The 21,954-nt window shown below is 36.5% G+C and overlaps 1 protein-coding gene across 4 annotated transcripts in view; it reads right to left on the minus strand.

Moving 5' to 3' along the window:
- Window positions 1–21,954, minus strand: part of crhb (corticotropin releasing hormone b) — a 38,826-nt gene that overhangs the window by 13,015 nt on the left and 3,857 nt on the right. For all 4 annotated transcript variants that reach the window (XR_013207313.1, XM_077244820.1, XM_077244819.1 and 1 more), the window contains exons 2-3: window positions 15,334–15,492; window positions 7,739–7,800 (exon numbers count right to left, since the gene is read on the minus strand). Coding sequence is in view for 2 of the 4 variants with exons in the window: in XM_077244820.1 (XP_077100935.1) it covers window positions 7,739–7,756 (18 nt within the window). In the remaining 2 variants the exon portion in view is untranslated. The remainder of the gene's footprint in view (window positions 1–7,738; window positions 7,801–15,333; window positions 15,493–21,954) is intronic.

A 21,954-nucleotide genomic window follows, 5' to 3' on the forward strand; every position in this document is an offset into this window, starting at 1 on the left:
GACGTTTGACAGATTAGTAAAACGCGCGTCAAAAGGAAAAATCCAAGAGAGAAGATTCAGCCAATATGGAGTCAACGTTAACGGTAAGCTAGCTAATTTTTAAACAAAAGTTTCCGGTCAAATGAAAAAGAATTATGGACATAAATGTATAAAAATGACAGAAAAGTTGATCAAATATCATGATTTTCCTGAAGAAGGGACACTGAGCAAAATAAGATTGAATGTTGTGAAAAGGACAGTTTAAAAAAAAAAAAAAGAAACAGTGAAAAGCAACAGAGTTGTTGCATCTTGTTTTAGTCTAAAGAATGTGAGCAGACAGATTGTTGGCTTGAGGAAGCAGATAGGAGGGAACGAAAACAAATGCAGAAAGAATTAGCATGTAGGACTGAATTTGAAGAAAGATTTGGTATGAAGAACTGAGGATGTAGAAAGAAATCAGAATGAAAAGAATCTGAATTTCGAAAGATGGTATTTGCATGTAGGGAGCAAGAAGACAGGAACACTACTAGTGTTGGGAGAAAAAGAGATAATAGATGGCTAGAGAAAGTATTGGTAAGGAGAGGATACAGAAGGAACTGGCATGTAGGGAAAGATTGAGAAGAAATATAGTAGAAAACTATATGTGATGAAAATAAAATTTCAGACAGAATTTATGGAAGTCAAATTAACTGTTTAAATGGTATGAAAAGTGAGTTTCATAATAAAATAAGGCATTGAGTATATTAACAGGGATTAATTTGGTATAAAGATAAGGAATGTTTTCATTAAGCAGAATGGGAAAAAAATCTATATTTTAATGATAAAATAATGATTGAAATGATGATGTGAATGTGCTGTATTGTATTAATGTTATGAAAACAAGGGTATTGAAGAATAGATTGCCATATTTTTATAACAAAAGTTGAAGGTGCTAACGGCTATGATAGCTGTCTGTGTAATGACTGAGACGAATAATAGAATCTTGTGGTTTCTGGGAAACAGTAGAGGTGGAACTGAGGAATAATGATAATATTAAGTTGAATCTGCAGATTTACCATTTGATAGAAGAATAAGTTTTCAAACCAGTGTTGATGAAATTGATGACATGCTAAATTTCTTTATACTGTATGAATAGTAACTGAACAGTCATGACACAAATAGTGAGACAGAAGAGAGCAAATGCTGTAAGCAGCTCTGCTCTGAAGCCCTCACCTTAAAGAGATTTGCAGATGATGTTTAGTTTTAGTTTGATAACCATTGTGTTTTTGAACCTAATGGGTCTATAAAAGGGGGTAGTGAAAAGATGGATTAACCATCAACCTTCGTTTATTATAAAAGGAATTGGAAAATTATAGTTTTATAAAAAACGAATGCATATATCCTGGTTGTTTTGTAGATGATGTCTGTATCTAATAAGGAGTGACTGAGGGTCCAGCTGTACTGGGAGTACAGCAACAGTGCTTGCTTATTTAGCCCGACTTCCAGATATTAGATATGTACTTGTTCTGTAATTAGTGTTGATGATAATACAAAATTAGTAAGATGTAAAGACAGCTATGTCTAAAGATTATGGAAAATCAATAATGAACAATGTCGGATATGATGTTTTTATAAAAGTTTGATTCTGATTGGAAAGATAAACAATAACTTGACTGGCTCAAAACAAAGAAAGTGCCAAAAAATGATACAAATTTGAAGACAATTCTGTGTTAATATGAGTTAGAAAGTAGATTAAGGTTAATATGATGAAGACTATATGATTCGGCTATTGTAATTGTATTTGCAGCTGGGACAGTGGGGGAAAAAATGCAGAGAACTGTCAGTGGCTCTGTTTGCTTTTCCTGAATAGGACACACTGCTTCAGGGGTGTGAAGTAAGCTGGAGCTGTTTTGAAAGCTCACGTGACCAAACAATAGGCAGGATAACAGAGAGTGTTTTATTGCGGTCAGCGGGGGTCATTTTGCAGTGACTGTAAATGTTTTGAAAGTTGTAAGAAGATTGAAAGATTTAAGTGCAAGGAATTCCTTTTGAAAGGAAAGAATTATAAAAAGTACCGGTTGACGTAAAATTACAGATAAGACTAAATGAGTTGTAAAGTATTTTAAAGGTACCGGTAAATAAAAGGATGATTGTGTTTTGAATGAAATGCTTTAATAAGGTTTTAGATGATATAGGGAGACAAATCTAATGAATGATTTATAGTGATAATAAAAATGTATCACAAGCAGAGAGCGCAGCCTCAAAGGTTAGTTTTGATCCTAATTGCAGATTGGTAAACTCCTAGAGAAAACATTGAAGTCGGGTATTAAATTATGGTAATTGAGAACCTGACAACTAAAATTTAGATGAAATTTGAAAGATTATTATTTTTATAAAGATAAAATAGGCTAAGCAAAAGCAGCGTTAGGGGATTAACAGTTGCTAAATGTAAATGACATTCGATTGAACAGAGAGCTTGTTAGTGTTGACCATGAAAGAACTAGAAGCTGATGTGTTGATTTTAGAAGATTTTAGCTTGTGATTTGGCTGAAACAATTTGATAATCTGAATCTGATGTGTGCTGGGGCTGAAACTGCCAGTATGACAGATACTCAATCTGAGTGGAAATTTGTAATGTCTAAATTCCCTGTATGGGCAAAAGAAAACTATAAAAATTATGCTTGTATTGAAAATACATGTAATTTATGGAAAAGATGCCTTAAGCTGGGCTAGAGTTAAAAAGATGGTATATAAAGCCTGAAGTTAGAAGTTTATGAAAATGCAAATGTACCAGTCCTGAATGCCTCAAGAGTCTCTCTCTCATTCAATGTCAGCAGAAAGCTGTCTGAGCACAATGTTTCAGTTGAAAATCATAGATATGGAAAAGCTAAACCAAATCATGCTACAGGTAGTTCAGATTTGATAAATTTAGAGGACAATTTGTAAATGTTTTAGAAATAAAACTGAGTGACTTTAAAGAAGTCTTTAAAATAATAATACAGACCTTAAACGATAGAGGTGACATTTTTAGCCTATTTTAGAACCAGTAACTTCTTTGTCTCATTTAGTCTCCACCGATGGCTCCGACTACAGATGAAGTACACTGAATGTACAGTTGTGATCTAAATTCTCTGAGTATAATCTAAGCATTGCGATTTTGTTGAGGATGTCTAATAGATTGATTTGATTAAATACTGTTGTTATTGTTTTAGGACACTCCTACTGGCTGTGAGGGTTCTTGAATGTCTTCTCACCCACACCTAAGAAAAGTTTGTATTTATTATTGTCAAATTTTAGAAGAGCCTCTCTGATAATTCTGCCCAATTGGATGGAGCTGTAACCAGTGCGCTGGATGTCAGCCCAGAGACGGGTAAGATCTTCCGATGGCCATAGGGGGACAACCCAAGCCAGGACTTTCATCACCACTGGGGCACCTGCCCACCAGGTTGTGGAGGTGTTTTCTGTGCGAAGAGAGTGGATATGATGCTACTTTGGGCCAAGAGCATCAGAGAGGTCCACTCCCAAATATACTTTAGAATGAACTCATCCTCCAAAACGGCTTAATTATCAGATAAAAGAAGTGAAGTTATTTTGTTTCTTCACCATTGGGATTACACATCCTGAGCAAATGGTAGTCAATTGTATAAATGGGGCCGGTGTGAGACACAGGGAACCTTATCAGACAATGGGGTGTCTAAACGTCATTAACATACAGACCACAGGTGGGTGCAATTATCTGATGTGGAGACAGTAGCAAAACTTTTTGTGATATTGGTTGCCTTATAGGCAAGAACATGTATAGAAGTGTTGATTTTGAGCTAATATGTCTATGACATAGTTTGAACTCCTGAAGGTCACTGGACATGGTGGTGGCTAAAGATGAAGACAGCTTTGTAGATCTGAGAAAAGTCTGAATAACAATGGTCAAAGTTTAGTGTAAGGAATTTACATTCTGTCTAAAATACATTCTTAGGAGGCTGATTGAAAATATTATTAGTTTGTTCAAGAGAGAAAGAGAGAGAGACTGTCTGAGTGAAGGAAGGGGGATGGGTACTCTGCCTTTCTGTTATCAGTCAGCCAAAGAAAGCTGAAGAAAAGTAATAATGCACCAAAACAATCCAGCTGACTTTTCTAAAATCAAATGAATAATGAACAGACATGCTTTGAAACTGGTTTAAGAGGCCATAAAACATTAGATAGAAGATACAGGGAAAATGTAAGGTTAAAATGTCATTTAAATCTTTTTAGAGAAAAGATAGAAATATGAGCGGTTCATAGTCAGGGACTATGAGTGTGAATGTTAATTCATGTTTTGTACAGTATGTGCTAGTTTAGGACAACTATTTTGTCTGAATAGTGTGTATAAATGTGTCATTAACTTCTGGAAAGAGTGTTTTGGCATTATAGATGGGTTAAGGCAAATTACAAATTCGAAAGTAAGCTGAGAAATTTGAGTCAATCTGATGAGAAGACAACACAGAACATAGGAGGAGCTTTAAGTTGATTGATCATTGAGCTCTGTCTGTTAGTTATTATTTTGGTCATTTATGATGTGCAGTAGATTTGAATTACTTTCTGGACAGGTTTAAGTATTGATGTGTAAATTAGAATTGTGAAGTCGTAGATAGCCGTCAGTCATATGTTGAGAAAATGTAATAGATTTGACAGTAGTAAATATCAGATTATCCAGAGAGCCCTTTACAGTTAGGCATCGTAAAAAGGGGGAGATTGTTATTCGACTGACGTTGACGAAGTGTGCACACAAAAAAAAACCTGACCTGACAAATTGGTGACCTGAAGAATGTTTGTAGATGACTGAATTGCGAGACCAACAACAGGCCTGAAAAACAGATTACGCTGTGAGAAGAAGATAAAGTAATATTTTTGTTTCAGAGGCAGAGAAAGATGTCTAAAGGAAATTTGTCTGAAGGACAATGTTTGGGTTAAGCAAACTTTATCCAAACAAATGTTACCAAACAAATATGAACAAATATTGCAGTTTTTCCTGTTGTTCAAACAGTATTGGCACTTGTAACAACAAGGTCATGGGTTTGATTTCCGAGGGAAAGCAAGAACTGATAAGAATGTAAATGTGTCGTCTGATAAATGTAAGAGAATCTTAGTATGTTAAATTGATAAAAAAGATGAGATCTAATTTATCAAGAGGAGGATGATAATAATCTGTCTGTAAGTGTGCAAGTAACAAGAATTGCTTCGACAGGAAACGCCAGGCCAGCACAGCAGACAAAAGAAAACTTTGTGACAATAACCTCAACATTTTTTGCGCACATGACATGAGCAAAGACACACACACATGAACAAATGGTCAGATTAGAGCCTTTCAACTCTCCAGGGAGTTAGAAGGACCATTTGTCTAAAACCAGCTGATCTTGTCATACAGAAGTGAACGGGCAGAGCAGACAGTGCCCAGTGAAAACAATGTGAATGAATTTGACTAGTTATCCTGGCTTGGGTTATTATTGTGGCAGAAAGGTGCCACACTTTGCGCTGCGCTAACTTAAAAAGTTTCATTTTTTTTAGGTTGTCAGAACGGATTCCATCAAACAGAACTGATTCTGTTCCAAATGTATACATATTGTCTTGTTAACATGAGCAAAAGTGAAGACACAGTGCCTAACCTTGTGCAGTGCCTAACTTAAAATTTTCATTTTGCAGGATGCCAGGATTGAACCAAACAGAACTGATTCTGTATTGTTTTGTTAACATGAGCAACATGGGTTGAGTGTTTTTTTCAGGAGAAAAGGACCATGAGTGCTATTCAATGAGCAAGAAATTATCTGATGATATGTTTCAGGTTGAAAATTACACAGGTCACACCAAAAGGGATGACAAGACAAGCGGTCACTAACAAAATCACTTAAGGCCTCCATTTCGCAGGTGACAGCCGACAGCAGATGACTCATTCCAGTGGGGGTGCGATCGTGATCTAAGGGAAAATCTTGTAAGGATTTGAAAATGATTGGAGAGTTTTAGACCTGGGTCCAAACATCTCAGCTTAAACTACAGCAAACAACATCAGCAACCCCACACGCCAACACGAAGAATAAAGTGGGTGATCAAGGAATGTGCTAGAAACATACCTCGCCCGCCAACGCTGGAAAAACCATTTCAACGGCGCGCAAAGTGTCAAAATGGTGAAGATGGAACGTCCATGCATGGGGCAACGGATGATCAACACATCTGGAGAAAGATGTGGACCAATTGATGGTTCAAGTTTAGCAGAAGAATATGTTTTTGATGATGATTTTGACGATTGTATTTGATTGAATCAAACTAGATATTGATTTGTTTAGTGCAAATGTAGAAAATCTATTAACTAATGTGTAATAAGCTATAAACTACATTGGTTAGAAGGAATGTCTGCGGGACGAACGAGATAATCATCACACCTGGAGGAGGATGTGCACCAACTAATGATTTGAGTCTAGCAAAACTTTTTGTGATGATTTTGATGATTTTATTTGATTGGGTCAAACTAGGGCTTACTATTGATATAGATCTAATAATTTGATTGGTTCAAATATTTTCAGGAGAAGTAGAAAATCTATTAATTGATGTGTAACAAGCAAAAATATTTTTTTTGAACAAATAAGCAAATTTTGAATAACTAACATTGGTTAGAAGAATGGATAAAATGATAAAACTTTTATGGAAAGATTTTATTAAAAGGGGCATTAAAATAGAGCTTACTAAATTGAAATAGAAGTGAACAAAATATGGTTAGGAAAATCAAGGTGATTAATGGAAAAGGCTAATAGTAGGAATTAGGATTGTATGTGTTATTTTGTTATTCATGGGTGAATAGGATTCTGTTCAATTGGAAAATGACAGGCTAACCCAAGGCTGAACAAAATTATGCAGACGATACAAGTAGCGGAAGTTACAGCGAAATGCTTTAATTGAGTTAAGGTATATTTTTCCTACTAGAACCTATACTATTTACTGAGGTGACTGAGAGTCTGATTTAATGTTAGGAATGCGATAACAGTGCTTATCCATTTAGCCTGGCTTCAGATAAATTCTTTACTCAGCAAGTTGCTTGCTAAATACTATCCCCATAAAATAAAAAACAACCTAAGCTTTTTCTTCTAATCTTATTTCAACAAGTTTAAGCAGAAAATGAAAGGTAAAATTGAAGAATTGTAGAAGTGTGATGCAATGACTTAAAATTGTTGTGTTTATTAAGTAATCAAAGAGAATGATAAAAAAAGGGGGAAACTGTTGTAGAAATTTTTATATTCTCATTGATTTTAGTTCTTTATCTGTGCTGTGTACGAGAACAGAGGACCCTGTTTTCCTGTTGGTATGTTTATACAGCTTGGAGGTGTGTGTGAGACAATCAGCAGGTGGTTGGGCAAGTGACCTCTGACTTCAGAGGTGAGAAGACCCTCTGCTTTTGGGGTAGTCATAAAGTTCCTTTGTTCCTCTTGTTTAGACAAGAGATAGAACAGTATAAGACTGCTGGCAGCCCGCTGCTCAAGGTCTCACTCCGCCTACAGCTGGACTGTATGGATGGACTGGGAACTTCTTGCAAGAATAAATCTTTTAAAACTAATTTGGAATCCTGATGTCTCTTATGCTGTGATGCTATATTGTTAGTTATTGTTTTTGCCGCAACAGTCAGCTTCATGTTTGTATATGACCGCACGCACCTCAAACCTACGAACTATAATGATGACCTTTTTATCGATTAAATTACTATTGACAATCAACCAATCGGCAATTAATCGTTAGCATCCCTAGTTGGAATAAACTTCACCTGAACAGCAGAATCCATTGCAATCTTCTAGAAGCATCTGAAGACCCACTCTTCTGGGAACACTAGAAGAAAACATCAGAGCAAAAAAAAGAATGTGAACTTATATCCCTGATGACATTTAACTGTGAATCCCAATTTAAGATTTGTTACGGACAGAAATCGTGATCTAAAACTCAATTGGAGTTTGACAACATATGGGGTGAAGCCTCACTGTTTAAAAAACCCTGTTGAAAAAACACATCACAGCTTTTTGTCTCTTTGTAAGTCGAGGTGCCTTTTTTTTCTTAAGAATACCTTTAGGGCTTGCTGCCGGCTTCCAGACCCTCTGAATTTGTTATAATGAGTTTAAGATTTAAAGAAGAGCTTGCAGGATTAAACATATGCCTGTAAGCACCGCAATAGAAAGCATGCAAAAAGTGTATGTTATTTACAGGTATTTCAGTTTATAAATGTATAATTTAGGTACTGTAGCATATTATGAAGAATTATATTAGTAAACATAAAAATGCATCGTATTATTAAAATCATATCCGTGTGAGCAATTGAAATCTTGTACTGCACGCAATGATTGTTTACTGAAGTACCTTGCCAACTAACTGCACTACCTAAGTGCAATTCCATGAATATTTTAACCAAAGTGTACTTAATTTTCTTTTGTGCAGCAGCTTTTAAACTAAAATGCTTTAGAGACATGGCATTGCGCTGTAAAACACGTTTTGTTCAGGGCAGTTTCGTAAGAAAAGCGTCACTCTTTTTTGTTAGGTAACCATAAATATATAAGTTTTATTCAACTCAAATACATTATTCAATACAGCTGAATCAATCAGACTACATTAGGTAACACCAATGAAAGCCATTTCAAGGGTCAGGTCAGGTAGAAGTAGTTAGTAGAAACAGTAACTTTTAAAAATATGTGTTAGTAGTAATTGATCGCTTTTAAAGGCATTCCAACACAGCACCTAATTTGGGGTGAAAAACAAAATTGATTTTGTAAACCTTAAAACAGAACATGCATGAATATCAAATATCCTGACTTCTCTTGATTTATCATTAAGCAAATGTGACCACCGTTGCCTTCAACTCATTTGGTGTCTTCTCTAGATAGGGCATTCGATCCCGTGGGAATGTTTCTGGACGATCCTTGATCATGTTTCAGTGACACAGAATCAATGACTTGTGGCCTTTTCCTCCGTGACCACACAGAGGGCGTGCAGCTTTGCCCTGTCACTGCCCCTTCTCTCTCTCTCTCTCTTTCACACACACACACACACACACACACACACACACACACACACACACACACACACACACACACACACACACACACACACACACACACAGACACAGACACAGACACAGACACAGACACAGACACACACACAGACACACACACAGACACACACACACACACACACACACACACACACACACACACACACACACACACACACACACACCGCTCCATTCTGCTGGCTTTTCATCCCAGTCTGTTGTCTATGCACATCATTTCCAAACGGTTCTTGCAAGAGCTCTGACCAAAAACTTTCTCACCTCATTGGTTATTTCTATATTCCACATCTTTTTATTGAAGACTTATTAAAAGATACTGCAACTGTGACAAACATAGTCCCTCTTCATCTCAGCTACATATGAAAAAAAGGAAAAAGAAAAAAGACAAGAAAAATAAATAAGTAAATAAATAGTAAATTAGGTCACAAGATTAAACCTCTCTCCATAGCCCTCTAATCAGCAGGTCCTGTCCACTTTATTATCTTGCCCATTAATAAGACCATAAATAATTGCAAGTAAAGGGTTCCAGGTCATATGAAAAGAGCTCAAGGATCCCTTCAGAGAGTATCTCAATTTTTCAAATTGGATGCACTGTAATACCTTTCATATTCACTAATCATGCGTTGGTGGGGAAGAGTGTTTCCATTTGAGGAGAATGGCACATATGGCTAGCAATGTTGGAAGGGTATTAACATGGTCCATTGTAGTAGGTTTAATCAGAAATGTGAAGAAACCAAACAGAACATTTAAAGGGTTAGTGACAATGTTGGTTAGTTGACAATGTTTTGAGTGCCTGCAAAAGAGTTTTAAAAATATCAGAACAATAATACCACCGGGCAGGCCAAAATATACTGTATATGTACTGTACTGTACATAATGATTCTAGGAAATGTTAAAGGGTAAGTTCGGCTTTTTACAAGTAAAGCCCTGTTTTAAGATCGTTTCTGATTAAATCGAACGGTTAAGATTAAAATTTGGACACATGCTGCTGTCCCGAGAATTTTAGGTTTTGATTGAATTTGAGGTGATTGTTCCAATGCACATATGAAACCATTGTATAGGTGGGGGGGTGCTAACACAAAAACCTAAAATTCTCGGGACAGCAGCATGTGTCCAAATTTTAATCTTAACCATTCGATTTTATCAGAAACAATCTTAAAATAGGGCTTTACTTGTAAAACGCCGAACTTACACTTTAAAGCGCTCTTTGAGAGTCTGAGTATTTACTTTTCATCTTATATGGTAAGATAACTTACCATTTTAAGTTAACAGGTTTTTGTTATACCATCTTTCTACAGTGTACGAGTCAATAGGGTCAAATACAACAATTGACACTATTGACTTTCACTGACAAAAAATACCAGACATTTTCCAAAAAAAATCTTATCTTGATATATCTTCTATATATGATTTCTATATATGACCATAATGACTGAATTTTCATTTTCGGGTGAACTATCAATTTAATGGGCATATAAGCACATGGAGTCCAAGTGACTGATCAGTAAAACATCTTCATGCTTTATTCAGAATTGTGTTATTTACATAATCAGTGGCCAATTGCATCTTCCAATGAATGCAGAAGTGTGCACCCCTCAGAGCAGATAATCAAGCTGCGATGCTTCGATGCACAGCAGTGGCGGTTCTAGACTCTTTCAACTGTCTGGGGGGCAAGCTGGGGCCAGTTGTACTGTTAGAGGGGCCAGTTACATTTAGACCTTATTGTTGTCATATCATTTTCAGGCATTAACAGGCAAAATACCATGTTTATAATCATTCAACAATGTATTTGCATTTCCATTATGTTTTTACATTTGGATTACATATTCAGTATTAGTGACAGTAACTGTAATTGACATGATGTCCTTGTTTTTCTTCATTTTGGTGAGAACTATAGAGCAAAAGCAATGGGGACCAAGAAGCTTATTAATTCATTTACTGAAAATAACTGACTTGCTAGGTAACTATATCTAACCGTTTACAGGGTTCCTGCACACTTTTTAATGTCAAATTTAAGGCTTTTTAAGAAGAAATCAAAATTAATACCGTACATTAGGGATGTGCAATATTGACAAAAATATATATCAATATTTTCAACGTTTTGTTGATAATAATTAGATGATATTTTACTGATTGTGTTTTTGTGCTGGTGCCATGGCTGGTTTAGGCCTGTTGTTAACAGATGAGCTGACTCACGTAGATATTCATATTTTTCATATCCTATGCAGTGGTCAGTTCACAGCATTGACAGAAATTATTTTTTTAATTAAGGGGCAATATTTGCCACCAATTGATTTCCAAGGGCATTTTCACCTATATATGGACATTCTTTCTAAACTTATTTAGAGTTATGCATCACCTTTTATGTCAAATACTAACATTAAAATTATACAGTAATTATACTCATTTATACAATAATACTTAATTATACAATAATTATACAGTACCACTGTTACCAGTCAAATTAAATAATTCAATCAATATCCATCTTTGCAGTGCAGAGGTGACACAGAAGCGGCATTCATATATTTACACTCCATTTACAATTGCATAAATAAAGCTATGAGATTTTTTTTTTAAATCAATATTTAAATATGAAATGATTTCTAATTTTGACGTTTTAATTAAAGGGTACTTAAAATATGAAACTAAAACCGCCAGTAGGCAGCGGCAAGTCCCTGTCTTAAATGAGTTGAGAGATTAATTCATTCAACCGATTCGTTCAAATGGCTGATTCATTCGGGAAAGAAGCAAGTGATTCGTTCAAAACGCGGATTACAGTCAAGAAATCATCGCTGGCTGTTGCATTGAGACTCTGCTATGGTTTCATTTTGAAATTCTAGTCGGCGAAATAAAGGGAAAACAAACAATATTGTGTCTAAAAAGTAACTCCCAATGTTAACTTATTGTTAATTTAACTGTTGTATTACATATCACAGTTGCAATTATGCACGGGAAAACAGCACTCTTGCTGATGTGAAATTCTAATAAAAGAACATAATATGATATAAATATAAGACAAAAACTAATTTGGGGACATACCTATGAACCGCACACAGCAGTGAAAGGACGATTGACAAATGCGATGTCAGCTCACATTGCCTCCTACTATAGTTTTGATTACTATATCATAATAGACAATACACATCACACACCCCTACGCACATAAAGAATGAACTTACAACTGAACTGACATTTACCAACTTTCTTCTTCTCTCCTCTCTCGCGTGCAGGAGACAGACGTTATTCTGCCACGATTCCCGCGAATGTGATGCGAATTGTCACGTGAACAAGCAAATCCACAAAGATAGAATAATAAACCCCCCCCAGAACCGCCACTGATGCACAGAAATGCCATCTGAGAAACGTCAACTTAAAACTGAAATTTCATAATAAGTCACAGAGTACACATCCAGCTTTAAAAATCCTGAGGAATAATTACCTCGGCAAAAGTGTCACTTCCTATAGATGAATGTGGAAGGATAAAAAAAGAATTCTTAGAACAATGCCATTAAAGAATTGTCTAATTGGTGTGTGTGAAAAGGTCTCCTTGGTCATCTCCATCCACATCATTATGTGGATATTTCAAAACACGGTTGTACTTCATTAGGGACCGCGAGTGTGAGCCTAAACAAAGGCGCACCAAAGTCATCCACAGCACTAATTGGTGTTCATTAACTCCTTGGTTGATACTTTGAGCTCTCTCTCTGAGTATCAGACTGAATCAGAGGATTGCACCCATCAATCAGTTTGATTTACCCTGTTAATTAATCACCATCATTAAAGTTGCTAATTGTGCAAAAAGAACATACGTAAAGCTCCATTGTGCGTCAAACGACTCTTCGCAGTCAAATCATGTTACATTCACGCGCTCGAGGCAAAACACTTCATTTCGAACAACCTATTCCTATCCGAAACCAATGTTGAGAGACACCTCTGAATTTGCTTAATTAAACATTGTTGATTTACACAGACACATGGTCATTCATCAATCAATTCTATGTGAACATAAATCAGAAGACACCTCTTAGCAAAAAAAAGAAGAAGCTTAATTTAAGGGCGTGGAGAGGTGAAGATATTGAGATGCTCAGCAAACTCTCATTGCAGTAAGTGTACTGTTTTTTTTACTTGTTGAGAGAAGTCATCAGCGTAAGTGATTGCAGTCAACAAAGCTCACATCTTGTAAGGGACTGAATGACAACAGATGTCCGTGATCAATTAGAAGGAGATGGCATGCGATGGTGAATTGGCAGAGGAATTTATCGATATGTGAGTTACAGGCGCTCATCGGATGAGTCAGCTTCTCTCAAGGGAGTGGCGCACGTATCTTTATAGTTTAGGCTTAAAAAGTGTTCCCTCTCCAGGCCTCTTTCCAACTTTTAACATCAAGAAGGGAAAAAACACAGCTTGATGTTCTCTCTAAAATGAGGACAGAATATGGGACTGAATCAATAAAAATGTCGATCCGCTAAAAAGAATCTCCTCCAGTCTCTGAAAATGAAGGAAATAAATACACTGGATTGAATTTTCCTTTGACATGTCTAAAAATTGAGAAAGTCTCCAGCGTCTCAGGAGAGCCGGCGTTCTCTCTGAAACAGACACCTTAAGCTTTATTATATCGGTTTATGTCATTACTGAGCGAGGACGGCGTGTTACCGATGTAAAAACAAGAAGCTCGGTTTTGTCGTAATTGTATTTTCATGCTGCACATTAGCAGTTCATTAGAGAAATTAATGGAGATGTTGTTTATTGCATTTAGTGCAAACATGTCACAACACGCATTAATGAGCAATAATAATCTATTTGAATTAGAAGAACCTGAACTATTAATTTATTTTAAAAAAAACTAAGCAGAAGCATATATTAGACTATGATTTTAGTTTGAGATGAGTTTTGAGCTCAATTAATATTAATTATTATTGCTGAAAGCCAATAATTAGCCTGTTTAATACAGGTTGTCTTTGTGACAACATGCCCTGCTGATCCACTATGGTTTCTATACAGAAACTGACTTTCAAAATCAAACAAAAATTCAGTAGTACTTTTCGAAAGGATCTTACTCCAGTTCCCCTATTTTAAAACTTGAGTGAAAATCTTAAACTTGACAGGTCAACGTGTTCTCAGAGAACAGACTGGCTGCTTTAAAAATGTTTCCACAAAGTTCTTAAATGTCAGAAAAGTATGCTTTTTGTGTCCTTGTAATTCTTCCTGAAGAACCGTTTTCATATTCTGACGTAGTTGGAACGTTTACTGAAAGCACCCACATATTCAATGTCAAAAGAGATGTATTCATGATCCTTTAGTCTATAGGAGCCAGATTTTATTTGATGTTAGAAGAATTTAAATCAAGCTCACGTTCAAAATGGCCCTAAAATGGTTTCATTTATTCCATATATTCTGTTTTATGAATCAAAATTTGTAAGCCAAAGAATTGCATGGCTTTATTCCCATGCTCATGGGACAGAAACACCTCTGCATATTCTTGCCCTGAGGAAAAGCTGTACGTGTGCATCATAATGCGGCATTTGTTTCATATGCCATGTACAAGGAGGAACAAAATTCCAAATTCCAGCTTTCAGATCTGTTAACGTGATTGGTGAATCCACACCACCTGGTGAATTGCCTCGCATCTAAAAAAGCCCTTTTCAAGCAGTCAAGTCTCAGAAGTTGTCTAGTAGAAGTTGGGTTTTAAGAGCTCTGCTTCAATGTGCATCAAGTTTTATAGAGCTCCAGAGTAATTAAAGTGTAGGTTGTCGATTTCTCATGATTATCTCCGTTCAGTGAGCTGCAACCTAAACGAATCCGTTGGCAATATTGAGGAAAGACTCAAAAGAACAATAGCGGAAGTGAAGTCATGACTCATGGCTCATCATCACACTGTATGAACTGCATTATATTGCAAACAGTATATTGCCACAGGCCTACTGGACTGTACATGCACTGTTTTCCAATATAACATCAGGTTTCCTTAATTATAATGATTGTCTTAAAGGGATAGTTCAGCCCAAAATGAAAACATTCCTTTCAGTTTTAAATTATATCTAAACTAACAGAAAAACAGGTGAGTTGCCCCGCTGTGATGTTTATTTCAATCTGACGTTTAAAAGCAGTCATCCCACAACCCAGAATGAAGAAGCCAGAGAGAAATGCCCCTGGCCATTGCTGCCAACCACCTCTAGAGCAGTGAAACAATGTAAACGTGAATCCACCGCAGTGGCTTTCCCAGGAGCTCATAATTATATCTATAAAGTACAACAGGAGTTGACACATGGAGCCTCTCAACACTCTTCAAAGCAATGACTCACCAGCTTTTATTTAGAGTAGATATGCAAATCAGATGCCGCAGCCATCACCACGTTCTCTCCTGAACCCTTGACAGAGCATTAATCACCCCATCCTCGAAACGTCGCCCGGCGCCCATCGAAACGTCACAGACACCTGGAGATCAGTTCATTGTCTTCTTGCTGTAATGCCAAAGAATGTGTTAAGTACGTCTACAGGCTGGTGGTGTGGTTGGACAGAAGAACATGATGCATCATGTGCAACTGCTTTTTTCAATATAAAGACGCATTTCAGTTGAAAAAAAGTTTCACAGTACGACTGTCAGAATAATGCACAATGATATTATAATAAGCCAAGAACAGGAACAGAATCAAGACGCAATTAAGTTGTGCTGGAATGATCTTATTACGGGATGAGAACAGATGAAACTCAATAAGCCCAATATCTGAGCTGGGGGTGTGTCAATTAAAGATTCATGGTGGAATTTGTATTGCTCATAATAAGTTGTAATTGTAAATGTTAAATGTTCAATTTATTTTGATGATGAATTGCAAAACATTTTAATGATAAATTATTTTAATAAAGAATAGCGATAAATCTTGTTAGGATACAGAAGTCATACAGGACACTGTTATACAGTAGGGAGCACTATTCCCATTCTTCTGAGAGTACAGAATCTCCGGATCAAAACACACGTGGAAAAAAAGCAGAAGCAATCGATATCATATGTAATTATGCATATGTAAAATAACACGATCATAAACATTAAACATCATCATAAATCAAAACTGCCTAACGTTACTGAATGAAATGTCGACTTAGGACGAACTATAGGACAGTGCAAGCTTTGGGGGTGTTGATGGACTCGATCTACTGTTTTCATCATCGTTCTGAATCCGATCCAGACGTAGTTTTTGATTTTCCCAGTTGTTTGCTCAAAATGTTGCTTATTTATGAAACTTACCCACAACCAAGTGTTGATAAAAAAAGTATGCATGAAGTATGCAGGATGCATGAAGCTGAATTTTTTTGTTTGTTCTTTTCTGTTCTTTTGAAATATATTGCATGTTCAGATATTCTTTCTTACAGATTAAAATTTTTTTTGGGGCGACTGTATTATATGACATGATTATTCAAAACATTAACTAATTGTCGAGCACTATATTTATCACATGGTGTCTGGGGTAATTGAAGCAATGGTGAATTTATTTATCCCTCAAAGATTTCACTGCACTTTTTTTGATGTTACTGAATCATAAGGTCATTTGCAGCAGTAGAGACAGCCCGAGACCTTTTCAGCACTTGATGTTATCTTCCTGCCATATTGGGGATGACAATCTTTAAGTGACTTTTTCTAAACTTGAGCTTAATTTTGTTGGAAGCCAATTAAAAACAGAACCATGGAAGGGGCAGTCTGCTCTTCATCCAAAACTCTGTTTTAGCACTCACCATTCCAACAGAAAATCTGATATGAGACATATTCCAAATTATCATAGTGACTTCCCCTCGTTTTAATCGCAGGTCTGCTGGCAGGACGGCTCTTTAGTCTCTAACTGCACCAAAAACCTTTCCCAAGCACTAATTGTATGGGCTTTGACCATCATTTAAAGCAGAAACAAACAAGTGCAGCCAGGCTGGAGACTTTTTAATGAGAGGCATTCAGTCACATTAATAAATTATACATTTATATTCCTAGATTATATTATTGAACTAGATTTATACATTTTCTGGGAAAGAAAAGCCACAGTCAAGATTAGTTGTGTTACACGTACAAACAATAGTATAAATAATACTAATCTCCACAACAAGGAGCATAATTTGTAGCTTCATCATATGAGCAACAGTAATAGTGATGCTTTCTAAGATTTAATACATACTTTATATTGCATCCTCCATTCTTTGAGAGCTTCAATGACCGCTTTTTAAATCAATTATCACTGCAACCAGGAAACCACAGCTAATTAAATAATGTGTGATCTTCAACTATTATTAGATATAAAGGTGAGGCATTAAAGGGCTACGCATTCCACAAAAGTGAAGCTCACAGCACCCGATTTCTGTTTTTAGCTCCCTAATCTAATTTTGAAAAATGAAATAAGTTGAAAGTTTCATCTGCATAACAGGATGTCTTGCGTACACATAATGAAAATTACTTATGGCAAACCAGAGTGGCACTGGATTTTACACAGTTCGGAACCTTTCATGCTCAATGAAACAGACAGTTCAGCAAGTTAGCAAATGTGGCGGCTTGTCTCAGCCAAGAGCATTACACCTTACATTAATCACTGCCAGCAACTGATCTGGAATATTTGGTGCCAGAATATCACAGGTAACATGGAAGTGCGACAATAACGCTTGGCAGCCACTGGGGATAATTGCCACATTGTGCGAGCGATTTGACTACTGACTTCTGAACTCTGACTGGTATTGACTGTGTTTGAATATCAAGAAACTGCGAGTCGTTCAGGGGGATTCTCAGTAGCACATAATCGCGTTTACATGCAGGCAGGTGCGTGCCTGACATGTTGGAGACACAGCACTAAGAAATTGAAAAAGGTCAGGCTTGTCACATAGCACTGCATTTGCAGGGGTGTCGCCAGTCCATGTACCCGAACTCCAGCTGTGTGGGAGTTTTGTGAAAAATATACTGTTTAATTAGCTCGGTAAGTGTGTTAAAAAAGATCATTCTCGCTGTAAAGGGTTAAAATTCTTTGGGCTCAACTCCATAGGGGCGTCTGCCTTAAAATTAGCTGCTGATGAGGTCTTTCAGACTTTTTGATTTTTTTTTCTGAAGTTAGTCTTTCATGTCGTCACAAAAATTAACAGATGGTCTAACAAGTGTTTAAATACTGCACTTTTCAAACCCTCAAAGGTTGTTTATACATGAAAAGAGTTGTTGTTTTTTCCTGTAGGACTGCAAAGACTTAATGAAAAGTCGCAATCAAACTGTCATCAATACTTGATGCACCTTTGCACAAATATGGATGTAGAGTGTAGGGTGAACGTCACTTTGTAAGCGGCCCCTTGGGATACGAGAACCGCTGTAATGGCCTCAGAACATCTCTCAAAAGGCTAATTTGTCACTTGTCAAATGCAGATTTGGTGAGAAGTAATTTCTTTCAGATTTGCCTGTTCCCAGCGGTCGTACTCTGTCAGTTCACATAGTGTCAAAAGAGGGTGTGCTGACGACCAATTAGATGTTTAAAACTCTCAAACTGCCCAACCTCTCAATTAGATCCATTGAGTTAAAATGACATCTTCGCATAATTGCGCACAACTCAATCAGATATTTTTTGCCCACTAACAAGACGCTAACAATGCGTTTAATATTAGGAGTTAGGAGTCACCAACTATAATGGTCGACTAAAAACGCTGACTTCTTTAGAGGTACATGGGACATTGCAGCAAATATTATTTTTGCATTCTCAGTTTCTCATAAAAAAATAGAGAAGAGTGAAAGACATCAAATATAGAGTAACTCCTACAGCAGCTGTATTAGAAACTCCCTTAACATTTATTGCAGAGTAAAAGTATAACATGGTAATAGAAGTGTTAGAAATATACACTCATTTTGTTTTTTAAATTGAAGTATTATATTTACAGCTTCACTGAATCAGCTTCACTCAGTCATTGACTCATTCAGAGACGTTACCAAGTTCCTGAACAGCAAATCTATTTTTGATATGTCCGATTCAAGATTATCCGAAACCATTGTAATTAAAAAGAAACAAATTCATATTTATAGTTTTGTTGCAATCAATTATTAATGGTATTCTAAGAAAAAAAAAGTTCATATATTTCACACAAATTTTTCTTATTATTTTAGGTATTATTAAAGGTAATTGTTTGACACAAATACGTTCTTTTAAACAAATACATAGCCGTACACTTTGCAGCTCAGGGTTTGTTTGGTTAGCATAGTCTGTTTAGCTCTATGGTTTAGCCCCTGCTGTTAGATGCTGTAACTACATCACTGTTTAATTACATTTCATTTGTCAAATTACAACCTGGTCATACTCGAATTAAAGAGCAATTAATACAGAGAGCTTATGACCTCCTGCCTGGATCCTTGGTTCAGCACGTTTGGCACTTCAAGGGGAATTTCTGTGGGCTCTGTTCCCAGAGGCAAACACCGAATATTTGCATCATGCATGATATTTCCATTTTGGAAATATTTCCATCTTGCACTCTGGCTGAGATTATGAAAATATAAAAAGAATTTAGCCCTGAGCTTTCTGACAAGCTTGGGTAATAATAGTCTGATTTCTCAGGTTTATTGACACTGCGGAGATTAGTCACAGTGTTTGAGAACAGAGAAAAGTGGGGAAAAAAGTGACAATTTGTCTTGTGGCTAAAATATTGAGCTTGGTGAATGATGTCACTGTTTTTTTAATGAGGCCTTGAATGGCGGAGGGGTTAGGGATGACCTCTGTGATTAATGCGGCTTGCCTTTTTAGTTAGTCCAGGCCACAGCATGGAAGCGCATGACTTCCTGCTGTAGCAGCATGTCCTAGATGGATGAAAAAATGCTAGAAAAACCTTGGAATGTAATTTCAAGGACGCAAACTTGCATGCTGGGATTTTCTAGGATGCCAGCCAGATCGCGCAGAATGTTAGCCATGGAAAATGTGCCCAGAGTCTCTTCCATCTCATATCTGATCATGTGAGAATACCCAAAGAAACACACAACATCACATCATCATGTGAGAGAAGACTGGAGCTATGTATTGAAGTGGTTATCAGTCTTTCTTAGGAAGGATTCAGATGTTATTTTCATTTTTCCAGAGTGGTTTTATAAGGAAAACCATTTTATATAAAATAAATAAATTTATAGAGTAACCTCTAATCACAAAAGGAAAATATAATGCTTTGTTATTATATCCTTCGTATCAGTATTATATCATCAGTAGATCATTTTAGTTAACAACTGAACGTTGTGCTCATTTTTGACCAAACAACAGGTTTTATTTTTAGTTAAGCAAGTGGAATCAGCTTGTTTTCTGAATTTATATTCTGGGAACTGTGGAAATTTGTGGTATTTCGGGGGAATTTTTTGAAAAGGTTATACTACTAAATCAAGGTTAATACAAATATTCTGAAAAATGTTTTAACCATGTGGTCAAAAATTGTGTCACTCCCTTAAATACTGTATGATGTCAGAAATATCAAAACAATATTTTAAAGAGGAAATCTCAATTGTTCTATAAAAGCAAATTTACTATATATAGGCTTACTCATTAAAATGTATTGGTTGTGAATGGACATCTTGATAAAAAACTTTTCTGAATAAAAAGTTTGTTTCTCTCATTACACTATAAGCCTGAGTTAAATAATTACAGACTGAATTATATGACCCTTCAATTACTGACCCTATTTTTATTAAATAAATGGCATTTATTCAGGAAAATATTAACAGAACAAATATAACCATTCTTATGTAAATTGTCACATTCAATTCAATGCAACAATGCATTCATAAGCAATTTAGACAAAAAAAATCATTGCTCATGTTCATGTTTGATGGCCAAGTGTTTGTAATGTGACTCTTTATTAAAAACATTATTTTTGTGACACCTTGAACCGGTTGCTCCAATGAATTCCCTTAGTCGACGGGACAAATATGATTCAGTGGGAAATCACGGTCTGTGGACTTCCTGACACAGTTTTCCCAACATGTGATTTCATATAATTGGATGTCCCAGGCAAAGTGGGTCTGTTTCATTTATATAACACTGGACTAAAAATACAAAAACACGTCCAACTGAGCGCCTTTCTTTCTTTATATGGTCACTTGGATTAAGTCAGACGGGCATGAAATCATTGCCCTTTTGTTAGCTTCCCTTCTCTGCCCATCATGCCCTCTGTTTGTGACAGATCAACAGCAATCTCCCTGAGAGGTGGATGGCCAACACAACAACACTTTACCTTCCATTTAGGAAATGTCAGTCTCTCCTGTTCCATGATTCATGGATCACTGAAGGTGCAACCAGTCAGAAAGTGTTACAGGGAGAGCCTGATCACTCCCACCACCGACACAATGACAGCGTGACCTTCAGGTACATGTGCATTCTCAAAACTGATCATATTCTGCTGCTGAAATATTACTTAACGTTAAGGCCATGATACATCCAATAAAATAACGCTCGGAAAGCCTTAGGGAAATTTAACAGTGATTCGTCGTCACATCTTGGTAACTCAAAGACTGCAATGACAAATAAATTCACTAAACAAAACACATGCGTGCTCCGATTACAAAACAAGCACTCAATAACCCTACACGATAACCAACTTCTTTGCGTGCGTCATCAAACAACCAGCAGTGATGGAAACTGCTGGAACAACAGAACATGGGACTTCACACACTGAACTAAACAAAAACTGTTTGCGACTGTAAATATTGCGCTCACCTCTCATTAAAATTCTCGAAGTCACACTACCTGCAGGCAAACACGAGAGCATCATTCCTATTCTCATTTCCATAGCTGTCAGAAGCTTCACTTTCACAGGAAGCCTTCAATACCGGGTGTAATTAGTGATGCCCAAAATAAAACGGTGTCATTTGGTGATCTGTTGACATTGTTAAATCCAGAATCACAGCTTTGGGTGCTGTAACAAGATTCCTCACGTACCTGTAAGCTAGTAAA

The sequence above is a fragment of the Siphateles boraxobius genome, unplaced genomic scaffold (genome assembly GCF_051911475.1).
Source record: "Siphateles boraxobius isolate OS27281-9 unplaced genomic scaffold, OSU_SipBor_1 26, whole genome shotgun sequence".
Taxonomy (NCBI): Eukaryota; Metazoa; Chordata; class Actinopteri; order Cypriniformes; family Leuciscidae; genus Siphateles; species Siphateles boraxobius.